Raw genomic sequence first — 17,602 nt, forward strand, 5'->3', positions numbered from 1 at the left:
CCGTACACATAGTAAGTCAAGTGCAACCTCTGGGTTTTTAAGTAAGAACCAGGAAATGATTGGAATTATGACAAATTTCAATTTCACATTGAGTTACGAAGAATTCATAAACTGTTCGTAAACAAAAACAGGTTTAAAACTATGCATTGGTGTAATTAAAACTACTGAAAATATGATCGACCTAAGTCACAACTCTTACATTACATTACAGGTCATTTAGCAGACGCTCTTATCCAGAGCGACTTACAGTGAGCTAACTACAGGGACAGTCTCCCTGGAGCAGCTCAGGGTTAAGTACCTTGCTCAGGGGTACAATGGTGGCAGCCTGGTATTGCACTCACCTGGTAGCGTACCACCAGACCACTAGGCTATCACCACCGTGATTCTTTGCACCTTCAAGCTTCTCCCCGTGGCAGGGAGCCACCGTGTAACAACACTCTCCGACAGAAGAAGACTTTCAAAGCGAGATCAGAAGAAGCTGAAAAAGGACCCAGAAGTACTTTGTGCATGCAACACGTGAGATAACATCAAGAGGTTAAGGATAAACATAGTAACAGACACCTGCATTACCCACAGAGCATCGGATCTCCTCCAGACAGTTTAAAGAACAACAGGAATCACAAGGAAACCTCTACCAAACTCATTTGATCATTTTCTGCGTGAATTCTTCTTTTGAAGTTGTGCTTGAAGACCCAGCTCGATTACCATTTGAGATTGAACACGATCTGGGGAAAAGGTAGAAATATTGCTGCTGGCAGGACCTCTTCAATACATCTTGGGGGTTGGATTAGATTAAGTATCCTGGGTATTTCTCTTCTTTTAACCCTGAACGTTCCACTTTCACTGCAGCGCTGCATCTGGGAGCCAGCTGCGGCTCTCTCTCTCTCTCTCTCTGTATACAGTGTGCGAGTGTGTCTGAGTCTGATTGGGGTCACTAGAGTGTCTGTCTCATTCAATATGCAGCTGATTGACCAACTGGGAGGTCACAAAAGCTCCAACAGGCAGAGGCTACGAAATCCTAGAGAGTTTGAAGTGCGCTCTTTTCATCTAGATGACAAAATGCACTTGAAACAAAGTAAGTCACAAAGACATGAAGAGATTTGGAGCTATTAAGTTCTCACAGGCAGCTAGAAGTTGATGACGTCTCATCAATGTTGTCGAGCTTGCTAGAATACATGAAATTCATCGTTGACATTTAAAATCAAGTGGGATTGCCGGAGAATATGTTATGTATTTAAAACTCTTTGGTGTGCTGAAGAAGAAGAAGATTACAGAAAGAGGAAAAGTAAACATTGTTCTTTTTTTTTCTAAAAATGGTTTATTGGACAAGGAAGATTACAAATCTGATCCCTTGGTGGTAACCATCAACCATCTGATTATACAGGCCAACTCTTAAAAGAGAATTACCATATGGAAAATATTAGCAACCCATGAGAGGGGAAAAAAAAAAAAAACACAATCATGATGATGAAAACGTAACAAATTATCAGGACTGTTGAGAGACGAGTATAAAAGCACAAAAGCTACATGCACAACAGTTAAAAAGGAGAGAACAGAATGTTAGGACAGAATAAATAAGGACTAAAATATGAGAAATTAAAATGTTTTCTAGAAGTTTGGGAAGCGTCGGGTTGCAAATCCCAATTAAAACATCTTTAATATTGAAATGTTTTGCAGGACATTTCTTTCAGTGTAGCATAAAGACAGGGGAGACGAGAAGCAGGTGTGTGTGTGTGTGTGTGTGTGTGTGAGTGTGTCCCAATTCAAACAAGACATCATGTGAATTCACTTTCAGAAAACCAAGGCACTCGACTTTTACATCAAATACACCAAATCTGGAGCAATCGCCAGCGCCACATGCAAACATACAGTACAAAGTCACCTGTTTGGGTTTCAGTCGTGACTTAAGTAACTTTCTTTCTTTCTTTTTTTATTCATGAATACGCAACATTCATCCGCACCTATTCAAATACTGGTCAACAGTACTTTCCATATCTTGATCGTTACATTTTAGTTTTTTTTTTACACAATACTTTTGTAACCAGTGATCAGAATATACAGTTAGAAAGTGAGTGGGAAACTCACACATCTATTTTAAAAGAAATGTTTTTGTTCGTTTGCTTGAAATATCAACTCAACGGTTTACTGGCCTCTATATTTCATACTCAGAGGGAGTTTACAGTTAAAACACTAAAATGTCGTAAGACTAAAAACCAACTGAGACCAGATTCATGATTGACAGTTGAGCGTGAAAGTGACAGACAGAAGCCAGAGCGTGGTTTTTTTTTTTTTTTTTTGACAGAAGAAAGAGTGGTCCCCACATTAATCCTGTTACACATCGCTGTGTTTCCATGTTTCATCCGGGACTCCACCTTTAATCCTTCTCCAGTGACTTGTAGTATTCCTTCAGCACAGCCCAAGCCTTCTGTGCCATGAAGCCGTCAGGAGGATTCTCTCCCTCGCGAGCCATCTTACGCATTCGTGTGCCGGAGATGAACTCGTAGTCTCGATGGCTGCAGTTTAAAAAGAAAAAGAAAAAGTTTTGAGTAACAGACATATTTCAATCAATGCTCATCGTAGCACAGGAAACGTGGGCCAACAATAACTGCGAGCTGCTTTGGGAATTAAGTGCAACAAGGCGTAGGAGCTTTTCTGCAAACACAATCCTTTAATCTTTGCTATGATATAAATAAAAGTTTAACTGTGACACGAGATCGCTCTATTGGAAGCACAAAGACCCTCCCGGTTGTACAGTAGTGTTACTCTTTAGTTCATCAGGTCCCTCACAGAGTAACTGTGATTGGCAGCAGATCACTAGCAGACGGAGATAAAACAGTAAAGATCGTCGTGACTGTCGCTCATACTGATCCTTTAAAACATGCCCAGATTTAAAAGATACCGGCTCGGGAGACCTCTACATCCTACCCAGTAGAGTGAGACCTGGTGACCGTTTGAGTGTGAGAATATCTACAGTTCCTATGCTGAGCATTTGTGGCAGCTGCTTTATGAGTAATTCTTCCCAGCTGACCCTCGACACTTGTGAAATCTTCAAGTTCAGAAGAAGTTGGGAGTGGATGTCTGAATTTTATGCCTGTGTTTAATATAATTTATGGGTCTTTATTACGCATTGCTTTCTGCCGCAGAATGTTTTAGTTACTACCACTGCGAGCAGACAAAGACAGAATGTTGGAAACGCACATGCAGAGGCTTCGAGTAACGCACGAGCAACGCACGTGTTGAATACGCAGCGGCGCAGGAGGACGAGTCGGAACGCCTCGGTGGAGTTTGGTTTTTGATATTGGAGCAGGAATGTTTACGTGTGTGCAGTCGGTGATACAACCAACCGTAAATAAACAAATGATATCAGGAGTCTCTTACACTCACTGGTGCTCTTAGAGGAGGAAAGAAGTCATTTTAAAAATAAATGTTTTATGACATTATCCCTTATCTATTAAAGTGTTTTCTATTTTTAAAACCATCTGGAAATACAATATATATGCTTCTCCCTACTTATAATAATAATAATAATAATAATAATAATAATAATAATAATAATAAGCTTTATTTGTATAGCACCTTTCATACAAGAATTGCAGCCCAAAGTGCTTCACAGCAAAAACATAACAATTAGTACAAAATTAGACAGAATAAGAGCATTTACAGTACAATAATCAGTGTTGATGTAAATGTGAAATAGTATTAAAAATAGTATTAAATAGTATTAAAAATAGTATTAAATAGCAGAATAAAAAAATAGTAAATAGTATTAAAAATAGTATTAAATAGCAGAATAAAAAAATAGTAAATAGTATTAAATAGTATTAAATAGCAGAATAAAAATAGTAAATAGTATTAATAATAGTATTAAATAGCAGAATAAAAACATAGTAAATAGTATTAAATAGTATTAAAAATAGTATTAAATAGCAGAATAAAAATAGTAAATAGTATTAAATAGTATTAAATAGTATTAAAAATAGTATTAAATAGCAGAATAAAAATAGTAAATAGTATTAAAAATAGTATTAAATAGCAGAATAAAAATAGTAAATAGTATTAAAATAGTATTAAATAGCAGAATAAAAATAGTAAATAGTATTAAATAGTATTAAAAATAGTATTAAATAGCAGAATAAAAATAGTAAATAGTATTAAAAATAGTATTAAATAGCAGAATAAAAATAGTCAATAGCATTAAAAAATAGTATTAAATAGCAGAATAAGCTTTAATAAAAGCATTTAAATGAGTTTAAAGTGGCAGCATTAAAGATTGTATAAAGTATCACCATTAAAAGGCTAAAGTGAAGAGATATATCTTTAGTTTACTTTTGAAGACACAGAGCTTGCCTCCCTGATGTCTGCAGGTAAAGTGTTCCATAGCTTTGGTGCATAATTGTAAAAGTCTGCAAAATAACCTGCATCATCACTTTTGCGTATCACACACTCTACTGTCAGACATCCCCACCCCCGAGCTCTCCGTCTGCGTGGAGGAATGTAGTCGCGTTACGCTTCAAATTAAATACCGATCGGAAAATCAAATACTGTCAGAAAGCTTCCTTTCAGAAATCCGATCGTAGATTTCCCTTCGTCCAAACATTTTTCAAACGGTCTGATGGCTACTCCATCGTCCCTCTATGACAGACTGCTTCTCGCTGCACGTTCACTTCAGACAATATATGAACATCTTCGTTTGAAGTGAGCAGCCAAGGACAGTCTGCAGAGTGCTGAGCAGAATACTGGCACAGTGTCATCACATCTTCACTGGCTTCGTTGATACCAGACATTTACGCTCGTCTCCACTGAGCCGACAGTCAGAGAGGGTCTCGCCATCTGCGAAGTCACATTTCTAACCGCCGTCACATGACAGAGCTCATCGTGTTGCGCAGGGGGGGGGGGTAACAAGACCTAGCAGTCCACATGGGCGTGAGGTAGAAGAGCTGCGGGCAAATTCCTCCGAGAACATTTTCATACAGTGTCAAATTAGAAACAGCTTGCTGTGATCTGAGCCATCTCACGTCGGAGGAAGACTGAGGGGTATCGATGGTGATTAGGATAAGCAGCCATGGTCCTCCTGAAATTTGGCAAAGCGCTGTCAGCGTGCATGAGAGAAAGGAATGCCATAAATCTAACAGAGTGATGACTACAGACATTGGAAATCCAGTAACCATCTCGCATTTCTTTCTCGAGCTTTAGCCTTCAGATGATATCAAGCCATTGGATCAATGAGACTCTATTAAAAAGAAAAAGAAAAATACAGAAGAGTGTATTTTACTGGAGGTAGAGCGGGTACACCAATCGACGGGTTCGGTCTCCGGGCACGATACTGAACCCCAAATTGCTCCAGTGTGAGTACATGTGTGAACGAGAACTTGATGAGCCCGTTGGCACTCACATTCATCAGTGTATGGGTGAACGCTGACATGTACCGTGTTGAACGCTTCGAGTGGTCAGAAGACTAGAAACGTTCAAACTCAGAGCAGGAAACGTTTTTTTTTTTTCCCTTATCTGGACATTTCAAAATGTCAAAGTGAAGGAAAGCTAAACAAACGGACGCCCATCTTTCAAACCGTACCATTTGTAGCAGCACCAAAAGAACTAGATGTTCCCGATCAACAGTTCAGTTTGGACTCAACGTCATGAATTATGCATCATGGAAAACTAAGCAAATCTTTTGATTAGTCTGGCCATATTTAGTTTTAACATTCCTCTCCAAAACACATCCTCCCTGCATGTTGCATACCCTGCATCAAATCCGGACAAGAGGCAGTGAGATTGCATGATTTGTGTTAGTCATCATGTGCAGTGTCTGTATACAGACTTTAATGAATGGCAGGTCTTTGTAATTTTTGAGCAACATCAAAGCTCGCACTAATTCACAAAACCTTTAAACTGAATGAGAAAGGAAAACAATTCCTGTTATTCTTGGCTCGGTGTTTTACTGTTGATAGAAGAAGGAAAGAAAATGAATGAAAGGTTCTTACAAGCCTAATGAGTATTTCATTTAGAGAATGTAATCTGGAGTTTAGGCTGCTGGTTCTAATTGGCCTAAATGTGAGGTATTCCTCTAAATCTACAAATAAGCCGTTTCATGTAGTGCGAGTGAGCGGAGCCGCTTCAGCCTCGAACCGTTTCTGTATTCCGTCACGCCTGATGAACTTAAAGAACATGGGAAACAATTACAACACAGACAGGTACTCACTTTTTGGAGTCATAAAAGTCCATCGCTTTTTTGACCTTGTTGTAAGCGGCGACCTTGAAGGGTACAATCTCCAGGGTGATGAGGCCTGGAGCCATGGTGAGGACCTTGGCGCCATGACTGGGCTCGTACAGGTCCTTCCCTGTGTCGGGGTGGGGCATGCCTGCAGGGTCACGGCCCACGATGTAGAAGTTGGCTCCGGCCACCATTCGAGCTCTGCAGTGCCACTGAACCTAAAGTATAAGAGAAACAAACACGTTGGAAAACGTTTGGCATTTGGCAGATTTTCAAGTTAATGTCAGAAAACCTTCAGGGGAAATCTACGATGGGAACTGTGGAAATGTCGACTTCTCGGTACAAATGGAACGCACCATTACTTAAGTAAGTAAATTGTGTTTGGTAAAAGTCTTTCAGCTGAAAACGAAAAATGTAATGGCAGTTTAAAAAAACTAACTCGCAGCTACCTTTCCCATTTTCAGCAGACCTCAGCTACCTGCAGCCAGCCTCTCTTAGGAATTTGCACTCCCTAAAAAGCGCTTTCTCGTCTTCAGTAACTGCAGAAATCGCCACATTACTCCTGGACAGTTACTAATACTACTGGCATTAGGTTCTTACCCGTGTAGTTTGTATATTTTACGATCAAAGAGTTTCAGATTAAGCTGAAGTGGAAGGTATTCAGTGTCTCGCTAAAGAACTTTCTGGCAAGATGTGACTGGAGAGGTAGTTTTATTCTTTGAGTAGCTTTTGGCGGGCAGACTGAGGGTGATAAATGTTGTCTTTATTGGGTAACCAGGGTCAGAACAACGATACCAAGGCTGAGTCTGGCTCTCGAAACCTCCTATTCAGAATAAAAAACGGAATAAATCCACTGTCTGACATCCACCAGCCTCCAATCTGCTCTCAATAATTTGCGCTGTAACTTTCCAATTATCCTAAGTGAATGATTAAAAGATTCCCAACTACACAGCTCCGCTCAGTCACACGAAGAGGTTTCTTTTTTGTATGGCAAGGAAACACTTAACAGAGCGCCTCGAGAGAATTGCAAATCCCATTTCCTGCCATATTTCACTCTCAAAAATGTACAGACACCAAGTAAACGACAGCCCGTCCTCGCCGTGTGTTGTCATAATCAGCGCTGCAGTCAGTTTGGAGGAAGGCATTATGACTTCTTCCTTTTCTTTTTTCTTTTTTAAGCATGCAACCGCAAATACAACATTCTTGATCATCTTTACCTCAGTCGGCCCGGCGTACATCATAGGCGAAGGGAAGATGGCCACGATGGTAGAGTCTGGATTCAGGATGCCCTCGTCCAGCACGGCGGCGTGCTGCTTCATTCGCCAGGGCAGCGGCACGTCGTCGTCCTTGGTCCAACCTCCCAGCGGATGGAGCAGCAGAACGGGCCGGCGGTAGCCTCGCTCGAGGAGACGCTTGTGGGTGTCCTGCATCAGAAGAGCGTGGCCGTTGTGGACCGGGTTGCGGAGCTGGAAGGCAAATACGGCATCTAAATAGAGAGAGAGAGGGAGAGAGAGAGAGGAGGGTGAAGAAGGGGTTTCGTTAAACTGTGAGCAAACACATCTGCAGAAAACAAACAAAAGGCCACAATGCACCCAGAGATAATCAAGCAGTTCAACGCCTACTGAACTACTGAAACCACATACAGTGAAGGACTAAATGACACCAGAGATACTCTACCACCACTTTCCTCCTCTGTGTCCCTTCTGTCCCCAAGAAACTAAACTAAACTGTTGCATGTTATACATATCGTGGCACTACTGTATCTCTACAAGTTCTGAGAGAAGATAAACAACCACCAACAGATCTTGGGCCCGTACCTGCATTCATTTCTTTGAACTTCTGTTTTAGCTCAGTGGGCGTCAGTCGGTACTTATCCAGTTCGTCGTTCCAGTAGATCTTGTCCAGAACCTGCAGGTCTCCCCCGACCAGCCATTCCCCACTTTCCATCACCATCTGAAATAGGAGTCCCAATGATCATGTCAGGGAGTACGACTCAAAACACAAACCAGACTTAAAGTCACTGTGGTCCGTGAAAAGCTTCACTGTGCTGGAACCAGGCCATCGTGAATTCTAATAAAACAACCTCCCGAGTTATAACTCAGTTGCGGCGAGGACACGCCGGCATAAATCAACGTCGCTTTGTGTCGTTAAACAGTCAACAAAACTCTGGCGTGCCCGCTCTGCTGCGCTCGGCCACGTCGTCTACCTTCATTTCAATAACAGAGCGGAGACAAAATCAGATTGTATTCCACAATAAATAGAAACCTGGTGATGAGCCTCGCGGCCACACTGGAGAGGTTCCCCCCCCCCCCCCCTCGAGATGAATCCGACAATGTCACAGATGTGCTCAGGAAGGCTGCCATTGTTTCAGGCCATATCTCTCTTATGGCATTTATGAGAGTGTAGCTAGAGTTACTGAAAAGAGCGGCCTGCGCGATGTTAATGTGATGCAAAGTGACAATTCTTTACAGGCTGGGTAATAAAACAAGCACAGCTCCAGCACTGAGACGGAGGAGAGAACTCAAAACAAATGCCACAAATGAAACATGAAGTGTGTAAGCATTACGAGAAACAAAAAAAAAATGTTTTGTAAGTTGATAAATGACATGTTAAATGAAATAAGTGACAACTAAAAAGAAAAGACCTCTTTGATATCCACGCTTGGATCCAAAGATGCGGACAGAATGATTCCAGTTTGATCTGGCGAGCTTTACATTAAAGAAAAAGAAAAATTTGTCAGCAGCAGAGGTGTCCATGTGATGCGATCAATAACAACTTGGCTCCGTCGTAATACGTTTTCAGCAACGTGCAGTGATTTGTTTTCCACACTCCAATTAATCCAGCCTGTCCACTGCTGGCCTGAGAAGAGTCGTGAAAGATGCTTATCAGTCTTATTCTTTGGCGTGATTTTCAGCATAGACAAGCTGCAATATATCCCCCCCCCCCCCGACGTAAGTGAATGGAAAATATAATGGAGCGTGGATACATCAAAAGAGCAGGTCTACACGTCACACATGTGCTCTGTTTAACCGTTAGAAGTGCCCCGGGACTTCACATGTGAAAATAAACACACTACACCAAGGTTTACGATGAAGGGGGCTCCTGTCTGACTGACAGACAGGTAAACAGGAAAAAGTGGATTAACTACATGTAATATGGAGCAGGTCGTTTCTGGGCGGAAAGAGACGGGATAAAAAGAATTAAAAAAAAAAAAAGTTGTAGCTTCCAGGGCAGACGTGTGCTGACAGACTGGCTCCGGCGCAGGGAGTTAGACACACACTTATATACACACACACACACACACACACACACACACACACACACTCTTTAATGAGTGACACCTTAATCATGACAAGCTGAACACACATGTTCAGCTGTGACAGGTTAAGAGCCGATAAAGATTGAAAGTTGTGGAGCTACAGAGTTTAAAGCCAGCGCTGAAGCATCAGGTGTTGACGCTGGAGAGTTATGCTCCCAATTTATGAAACTGGCAGCCTCCTGCATCCTACAACACATTACCGCGCTGGATTTAATCACAAACAAGGTGAGACACAGGACATGTGCTGAGGTGAAAATTAACTACCAAGCACGCTGAAATATTGAGACAGCTGCAGCCTGGTGCTCCAGTTAATCTCCATTCAGGATTTCTAGCAGCACAGGGCTTTAAAGTGAGCCAATGAGGTTAACAGTAAATCTGACTGCAGGGAGTGAAATCACTGAATACCACAAAGGCTGCCATCAGTGTCGTCTTGCACTTCTGCCAGTATGCAACTGACAAGCCGACTGCATTGATCCTGTAAAACAATGAGATTTAAAATTAGCCAGACAGACGAGCAACTTTTAAAAAGTAACCTTCAAACTCCCGGCCCGTCGAGATGGATTATATAAAAAGTCAATGTGACAACTATATTTGTCTGTAACGCCACACTGTTCCGTTCTTTTCCGGCTACGAGCCAGTGACACTTTCCGCAGGCTGAGCAGGATCATTTCAGGACGTTGTTTCGCCACAGAGTCCACCTGAGCCCCCGCGGCAGTCGATAGGAGACAGATGGAAACAATTCCCCGGGTATATATTTGGAGAGGGGTCGGGTGAGCGGAAAGGTGGAAGCTGGCAGGGATTGCACGGCCCGTTGAGCTGAGCAGAACAATCTCAAAACACTTTTGGTGGAGGCCGAGCGAGAGACGAAGCATCCAAATATAACACCTGCAAAATGAGGGTGGACCAAAAAGATCAAGTGATCACACTGGGCGTCCTGACAGACTGTGAGAAAAGCTCCACTTCTCCCACCTATTCAGTCTTTCCATAAGCAACGTGAAGAGGCCAGCTCGGATCTGTGTTCTATCAGTGTCGAAGCCAGGGAGGCACTTTGCTTTCGCGTGCAGAGTGTTCATCACAGAGCTCCCCGAGACAGACCGTCTGCAGCTCTGCGATGCAGCTCTGCGATGCAGCTCTGCGATGCAGCTCTGCGATGCAGCTCTGCGATGCAGCTCTGCGATGCAGCTCTGCGATGCAGCTCTGCGATGCAGCTCTGCGATGCAGCTCTGCGATGCAGCTCTGCGATGCAGCTCTGCGATGCAGCTCTGCGATGCAGCTCTGCGATGCAGCTCTGCGATGCAGCTCTGCGATGCAGCTCTGCGATGCAGCTCTGCGATGCAGCTCTGCGATGCAGCTCTGCGATGCAGCTCTGCGATGCAGCTCTGCGATGCAGCTCTGCGATGCAGCTCATTGCTTTGAACCGCGGTTCACACATTAGCCTGTATTGTAAACTTAAAGGTTTTTCAGAGAATTAAAATTGACCTTGATGTAGGGGTGGTCCTTGCAGGTGGTGCCCCACTGGCGAGCACATCGTTCTTCTTTGCGGTGTTCATAAAACTCGGGGTTGCGAAGGATGGCGACTCGTCTGCGCTCGTAGACCAAGGCCATAGCCGTCACGCCATCTAAACGCTCTTTATCTGCAGCGGACACGGGCAGCACCACCGGCACCGACAGGTTGATGACGCCACCTATGAATACGGAACATGTTTATGAGGGGGGGGGAAGGAGACAGAATACGTTAGGTCTGCAATTTACTATCGTTTTCATTATCAAGTCATCTGCACGTCATTTGTTTGAATAATCAATTCACCGTTTGATCTAAAAACTAAAAAAAAAGGTCATTAGTGCCAAAGCTCATGGTAACAAACGTGAAAACCCAAAAGATATTCAGATTACTAATCAAGGATATCAGGCTTAAGTATGAAGTATGTAAAGCCCTCACGTATACGGACATTTCTTTCACAGTTTAAAATACTTTCAAAGAATCGGCTTCGTGGAAATGTGAGGAAGGAAATTCATTCAAAGCAATTGTTTGACCTTAAGAAGGATGGAAACAATGTGTTTTAATTGGAAACACTGAATGTAAACAGCACTTTTGTTTATTTACAAGAAACCTCAGCAGGGCACCTTTTATAGTGGATAACCAGCCAAGAAAAACTCTGCAAAAAAAAAGAAAAGGATCCCAATGCAAAGCACCGGGAACACTAACAACACATATCCTATAGAAGAAGGCAGGTCAGGACGCTGGAAAGGTCAGTTTACTCAACTATTCTGATCGAGTTTCCATCCTGTACCCCTTCAGGCTACAAGGGGGATGTACAGCTAAACCACGGGTTGAAGTGAGTCTTCAAGGCTGCAATTTAAGAAGCAAGAGGAGAAAAGAATCCCCTCTTAAGCTAAGCTGGAGCTTGACCCTTTCTCTTTCTATCATTTGAGCTGTGCAGTGACAGCGTTCTGCTGGAGGGTTCATTTTGCCTTCCAGGTTAATGAAAACGTTTGGACGGGCACGCTTTTCACATCACATCACATCAAATCCCCTCTGCCACAGCGTCGAGCTTACAGCTGCTTCCAATAAAGCACATGCGCGAGGCTGCCAAACGTCCGAGCGAGAGAGAGACACGAGCTTGTATTTGGTTCTGTGTTTATTTTTGCAGACTATTTGATTAGTCAAACATGCAGCGTTCTGCTTCCCAACCCCGTTGCAGTGTTATAGTTTGGCCGATCAATCCCTTTCACTGCGATATCGTTCTGTCACTGTCCAATCCCTGCGAGGAAGTGAAAGTGGACAAATGGTGGTGTACGGTGTCAATCAATACAGAAGCCTCTTCCTCCGTGTCCCTCTCCCTCCGGACAAACTGGAAAAGTGGAATCAAGACTTTTCACGTCGATATATATTTTTGCCTCGGTCTGTCTACACGGCTCAGTTTCAGTCTCAGTTGAAAAGGAAATGTAGGCTGTGTGTGTGTGTGTGTGTGTGTGTGTGTGTGTGTGTGTGTGTGTGTCGTTCCAACACACGACTGAGGTTTGAGTGGCAATAAAAGTAAATAAGACTTTCTCTTGGCATTTCAAACAATACAAAGGAAATTGCTGTAATTACACTAAGAGACTCAATCGCACCGAGTGTACCAATGTGTCATTCTGCCACCTAATGGAGCACATCTTGAGCACGTCAGCCAGCGACAAGAAAAACAACTAATTCAAGCCTCTTGGCACATCCAACAGTACAACATATGCATTGCACTTTGCAGGGACACATGGACGGATTATTTGTTAAATCTAATTTAACGCTGCAGTTAATCAAGCGTGGTGAAGTTTAATGGGAGTAAAGTACAAAATGTGCAAAGGGAACGCAAAGAGCTACAGCTGACAGACGTTTGAGGTTCAACTGAGGAAAATGAAATACTGAACTCACAGAGTGAATGAAGCCCTGTGGGTTAGAGCTCAAACTAAAAAGGACAGGTGAACAGAGAGTCTTCAGTGTTCAATTTCTAGTACATATGAAGGTATAGTAGTGTGTGTGCTGGTGTCGCCATTCGCTATTTCTGAGTAATCCATTTTGTGAGCACTCATCTCCATCTAGTGCCTCTCTCCAGTATAGCAATACTGCATTTTTACAATGCAATATCAACATGTTTAAAACACAAATGACATCTTACCATCCAGCAGACAGTCAAAGTGAAGACACTGCAAATACTCTCTCTCTCTCATGAAGCCGTTGAGAGGAGTGGCCCAGCCTTCGGCCAGCACCTGCACCCACTGCATGTCCACCTGAAGATCACACACACCGTCACACACACACACACACACACACACACACACACACACACACACACACAACTTATTATATGCAATTCAAAGGAAAAGGGTCAAAAAAGGTAAATGTATCGGTGGATATTTACAGTACATATAAAGGCTATCAATAGTAATTTAGCTTCGTTAATTCATTAAGTCAAAAAAAGAAAATCAAAAAGCACCTTCCCAATCTGCACATCAGGCAGAGTCTCTGCATCAGCCTTAGCCAGGTCCAGTTTGTTCTCCTGAACATACAGCTCTTTCACTTCGTAAGATGCATCAATGGGAACTATATCCTGCAGAAGACAATGTGAAATCAATAACAACAAATAAATCATCCTGCCTAATCAAGACTTTGCTAAACATTTACTATTTCACCCAAGAAATATTGATTTACATGATGCTGTGTGGACGCAGGCACGTCAACATTGATTCAAATATGAGGCTTTACTGCCCCCTGGTGGCTAACAGAGTAATGACGGGGCACTTTTATGAATCATGTCTGAACTTCAAGCCTGTAGTTGTCTCTGTGATGGTCCAAAAATATTCTTTAAAAGGGGGACAGTCAATAAGAACTAACAGCAGCTTATTCTAAACTTGATTCATATATTTTTTACTTTTCAAAGCAGGATGTTTCCTCCCCTCACCTTCTCCTGAAGCAGGTCAACAAGCTGTTGTATGCACTCGTTCACATTGCAGGAGTCGGTCTTCAGCACCAGATCTGGGGCCTCCGGCTTCTCGTACTCCGAGTCAATCCCTGTGAAACCTGATCAAACAAAGAGAAATAAATGCACAGCCTGAGCTTTGTCTTCTATGCAAAAATGTACAACACATGTACACATTGTAGTTTTCCATTATTGTACGGATTTGAAATAAACACTGTATGGAATAGATATCCTATCACAATGCTTAAACAACAAACCTTTCCTCCTAACATACCCTTTAATCAAGCACATCATCATGATGAATAGCAGCTTCTCTCCATACTCTAGTAGCCGTGGGATTTGGAAACAATTAGGCCTATGTATGCTTTTGGCCTGAATATAAATAAAACAATCATAAAAAAAGAAATCTGTCAAAGCGAACCCCGTTTTAGCCATTTGCGCATGGTGAGAAATATTAGAGTGTGACACATCAAAGGCTCTCTGCTCGTGTGAAGGAGAATAGAAGGACTAGGCTACATAAACATCTCTCACAAGAAGTTTGAAAACCACTGCTCTAGTATCAAGAACTACGACACGAGTGGGTTTCGCAGAGTGCGGTGCCAGGAAATAACCATCGATTACAAAACAGTTATTCATGTTCGTAGGGGATTAAAGTGGAGTTACAGAGAACAGATTAGGGCGGAATTCCATCTCAATAACAAACAATGTCTCAACTATACCGAGGACGGACGAGAGGCCAATCTGATCGACAGATACGACACAACACTCAGGAAATTAGCTTGAGATCTGCCCGCCTGCAGAAAAGCCAACACGCTGCACCACAATGTGATAAGAAACACTTCCTCCGACAGTGATGCGTCAGTTTTATTGTCACCGTCATGTCGTTTATGTGTAATTTGACTCGATAAGCATTCGGAAGGTGTATGTTACAAACAATAGCAGAAGTCCCTCTGATGAAAATGTAAAAGCATTGTAGATGTGACAACAGAGTAATCTTCTACATTTACTTTGCTTTCTCAACAAAGTATCATAAGGAATTACAATTAGACTGAGTCTCTTTAAGGTCAAAGTACCATGTAACAGATGTCAAAGTGTGAACTCTGACTTGATCAGACACAATAATCAACTGTATTAAACCACACTACACCTCTTATCTCCCCCGCTCTGGCTCTCTTGTACAGCCCCTTCACGTCCCTCTGCTCACAGACATCCAGTGGAGCGTCGACAAACACCTCAAAGAAAGGCAGCCCCGCTACCTCGTGGATCTTCCTGGCGTTGAGGCGATCCTGACAGACAACAATTAAATACACAGAGAGGTACATGCATGATTTAATCAAACAGTTAGTGAAAGGGAGCATGTTGATGAGGCTCGTCAGGTTTGGTTTTTACAACAACAACAAAACAAGGATGTTTGTTTTTCTGCTCCAAGAGCACATCACAGTAAATTAACTTGTACTGAAGCAAGCACACAAGGACAATTAAACTGTTGTTGCACTGCAGGATTATTATCATATATTATTTATTCAAATGTAACGTTGATTAATTCTACTTATTCTATAATTCTAATACTGAGCCTGGCATGTTTAAAAACCAGAGCAGGAGCGTATGATATCCTGCCTTTAAAAGCTCTTCCAGATCTATTGTTAGAACTGGCATCCCCCGATTCAGCAGGATGATGATGCTGATCAGTGATATCAACATTATTAATATCAGCGAGGTCATCAGTTTCTCTCATTCAATCGCTGATGCTCTCTCTGGAGAGTCACTCACTCTGCCGTAGGGAGAGATGAAGCTGGCGATGCAGACCAGCCCAGCATCAGCAAAAAGCCGAGCCACCTCAGCGATGCGTCTGATGTTCTCTTCACGGTCCACCGGGGTGAAGCCTAGGTTTTTGTTCAAACCCTGACGGATGTTGTCCCCGTCGAGTGTGTAGCAGGGGATACCGTGACACACCAGGTACTCCTCCAGAGCCATGCTCACTGTGGTCTTCCCTGCACCGGACAAACCTTGGCATAGAAGAAAACATCAGCATTACAAAACATGCTATGGAGATGATATACAGGCGCAGAAAGAACAGCTTGATAATAAGACAACTTACCACTCAGCCAGACGGTGCATCCTCTGAACCCTCCTCTCGTGCCAACAACCTGCCCACGCTTGTTTCGACTGACATGATGAGCTTGATAGGTGACATTAGTTGCGCGTTGCATTCCCTGAAATGATACAGATTTAAGTGTTAATTCAGCCGTCCAATTATACAAGTCTAGAATAAATTTGGTTAATCGACTAATTGTTTTGTCTGGTGTTATAGTTTGTGTGCTTTGGGTTATGTTTGAGGACCACAATGTATGAATGTTACATGTTTTTTCTGTAAAAAACATGTAACATTTCAGTGTACTTCTCAAGTTTTAAGTAATTGAATTGAAGTCATATAAAGAAGCTGAAGCAGTCGTTCAGGCTAACTCTCAATATGCATCAAAGAAAATCACACAAGTTAAAAACAAAATCACAATCTAAGACGTAAAAATAGTGCAGAAGTTAACATCCTGTACATACAATATGTGCAAGACTGTATACGTAATATATATATATATATATATATATATATATATATATATATATATATATATATATATATATATATAACACAACGTTTTACATTTCTATCCTTGATGACTTTAAATACTGCGGTTCAGAGAGATAACCTAGCATAACAGTGTACTGTTAATCACTAAACAGGAATGCAGCAGTAGGTTAAAGTTATCTGGAATAAGCAATAAAAAACACACAAAAAAAGTGTTGACACCGATACGGGAACCACAAAGTGTAGTTGATGTTATCAGCATTAAATTAAATTAAACTAGCAGTTGATGCCTTCCCCTTAACTGTATTAGCTAGCAGTTAGCCACTTTACAGTCTCAGCGTTGCTAGCAACAAGGCTTTAAATGTAGCGCTAGCATTACTGTAACTATAGCAGTTTATCGTTAAGCAAGTTAACTAGCTAGTTGTCTGACCAGTTAGCCTGTTAACTTATTAATAGTTGGTTAGTGAATCGCTGTGTTCAACTTGGCAAAGCAGAATAAACTCACCCAGCTCTCGGCAGCGTTGCCTAGCTTCTGCTTCTTGTTCGTGTTACTACACGTCTCCATGGCTGGCAGCAGTCAACGGCTGATTCTACCGGATACTTATTTCTTTTAAAACACACACAAAACGACAAAGTGCTCGACTCTTTAATGGCAAGCACGGGGATTTGTTTTATTTTTTTGTCACAGGTATCTCCAGTGAATGGAGGAGCCCGGTGGAGTTTAGCACAACTACCGGGAAGCGCTTCCCCGGGAGCCACGTCAACGTCGACGGAGTGACGTATTTTCCTCAGGTCATGACGCGGGGGAGGGAAAACTGATCTGGCGTCAGTTTTGCTGCGTGATCGTCTCTCGGCACAGCAACTGGCTAAAGAACTCAACTGATCTACAATCAGTAGTTACAAAGCAAAGAGCCCGTACATACAAGGGAGGGAATCACATTCTCATTTAGATATATTAAGATTTAATTATTTAGAATATATATATTTTATATGAAGTGAAAACTGGATATTTATTATTACTAATATGGTTAGAA

At 42.2% G+C, this 17,602-nt stretch overlaps 1 protein-coding gene across 1 annotated transcript; it reads right to left on the reverse strand.

Annotated features, from left to right (window-relative positions):
• Positions 1–1,975: 1,975 nt before the first annotated feature.
• Positions 1,976–17,331, reverse strand: papss1 (3'-phosphoadenosine 5'-phosphosulfate synthase 1). The gene is made up of 12 exons (XM_029438072.1): positions 17,074–17,331; positions 16,083–16,197; positions 15,755–15,990; positions 15,132–15,270; positions 13,967–14,085; positions 13,502–13,615; positions 13,184–13,295; positions 11,010–11,215; positions 8,029–8,164; positions 7,429–7,697; positions 6,200–6,429; positions 1,976–2,513 (listed from the first exon to the last, which is right to left on the reverse strand). The coding sequence occupies exons 1-12, from the start codon at positions 17,131–17,133 to the stop codon at positions 2,375–2,377; spliced, it is 1,875 nt and encodes a 624-aa protein (XP_029293932.1). The 5' UTR covers positions 17,134–17,331; the 3' UTR covers positions 1,976–2,374.
• Positions 17,332–17,602: the final 271 nt, after the last annotated feature.

Source organism: Cottoperca gobio, chromosome 1 (assembly GCF_900634415.1).
Source record: "Cottoperca gobio chromosome 1, fCotGob3.1, whole genome shotgun sequence".
Classification (NCBI taxonomy): domain Eukaryota; kingdom Metazoa; phylum Chordata; class Actinopteri; order Perciformes; family Bovichtidae; genus Cottoperca; species Cottoperca gobio.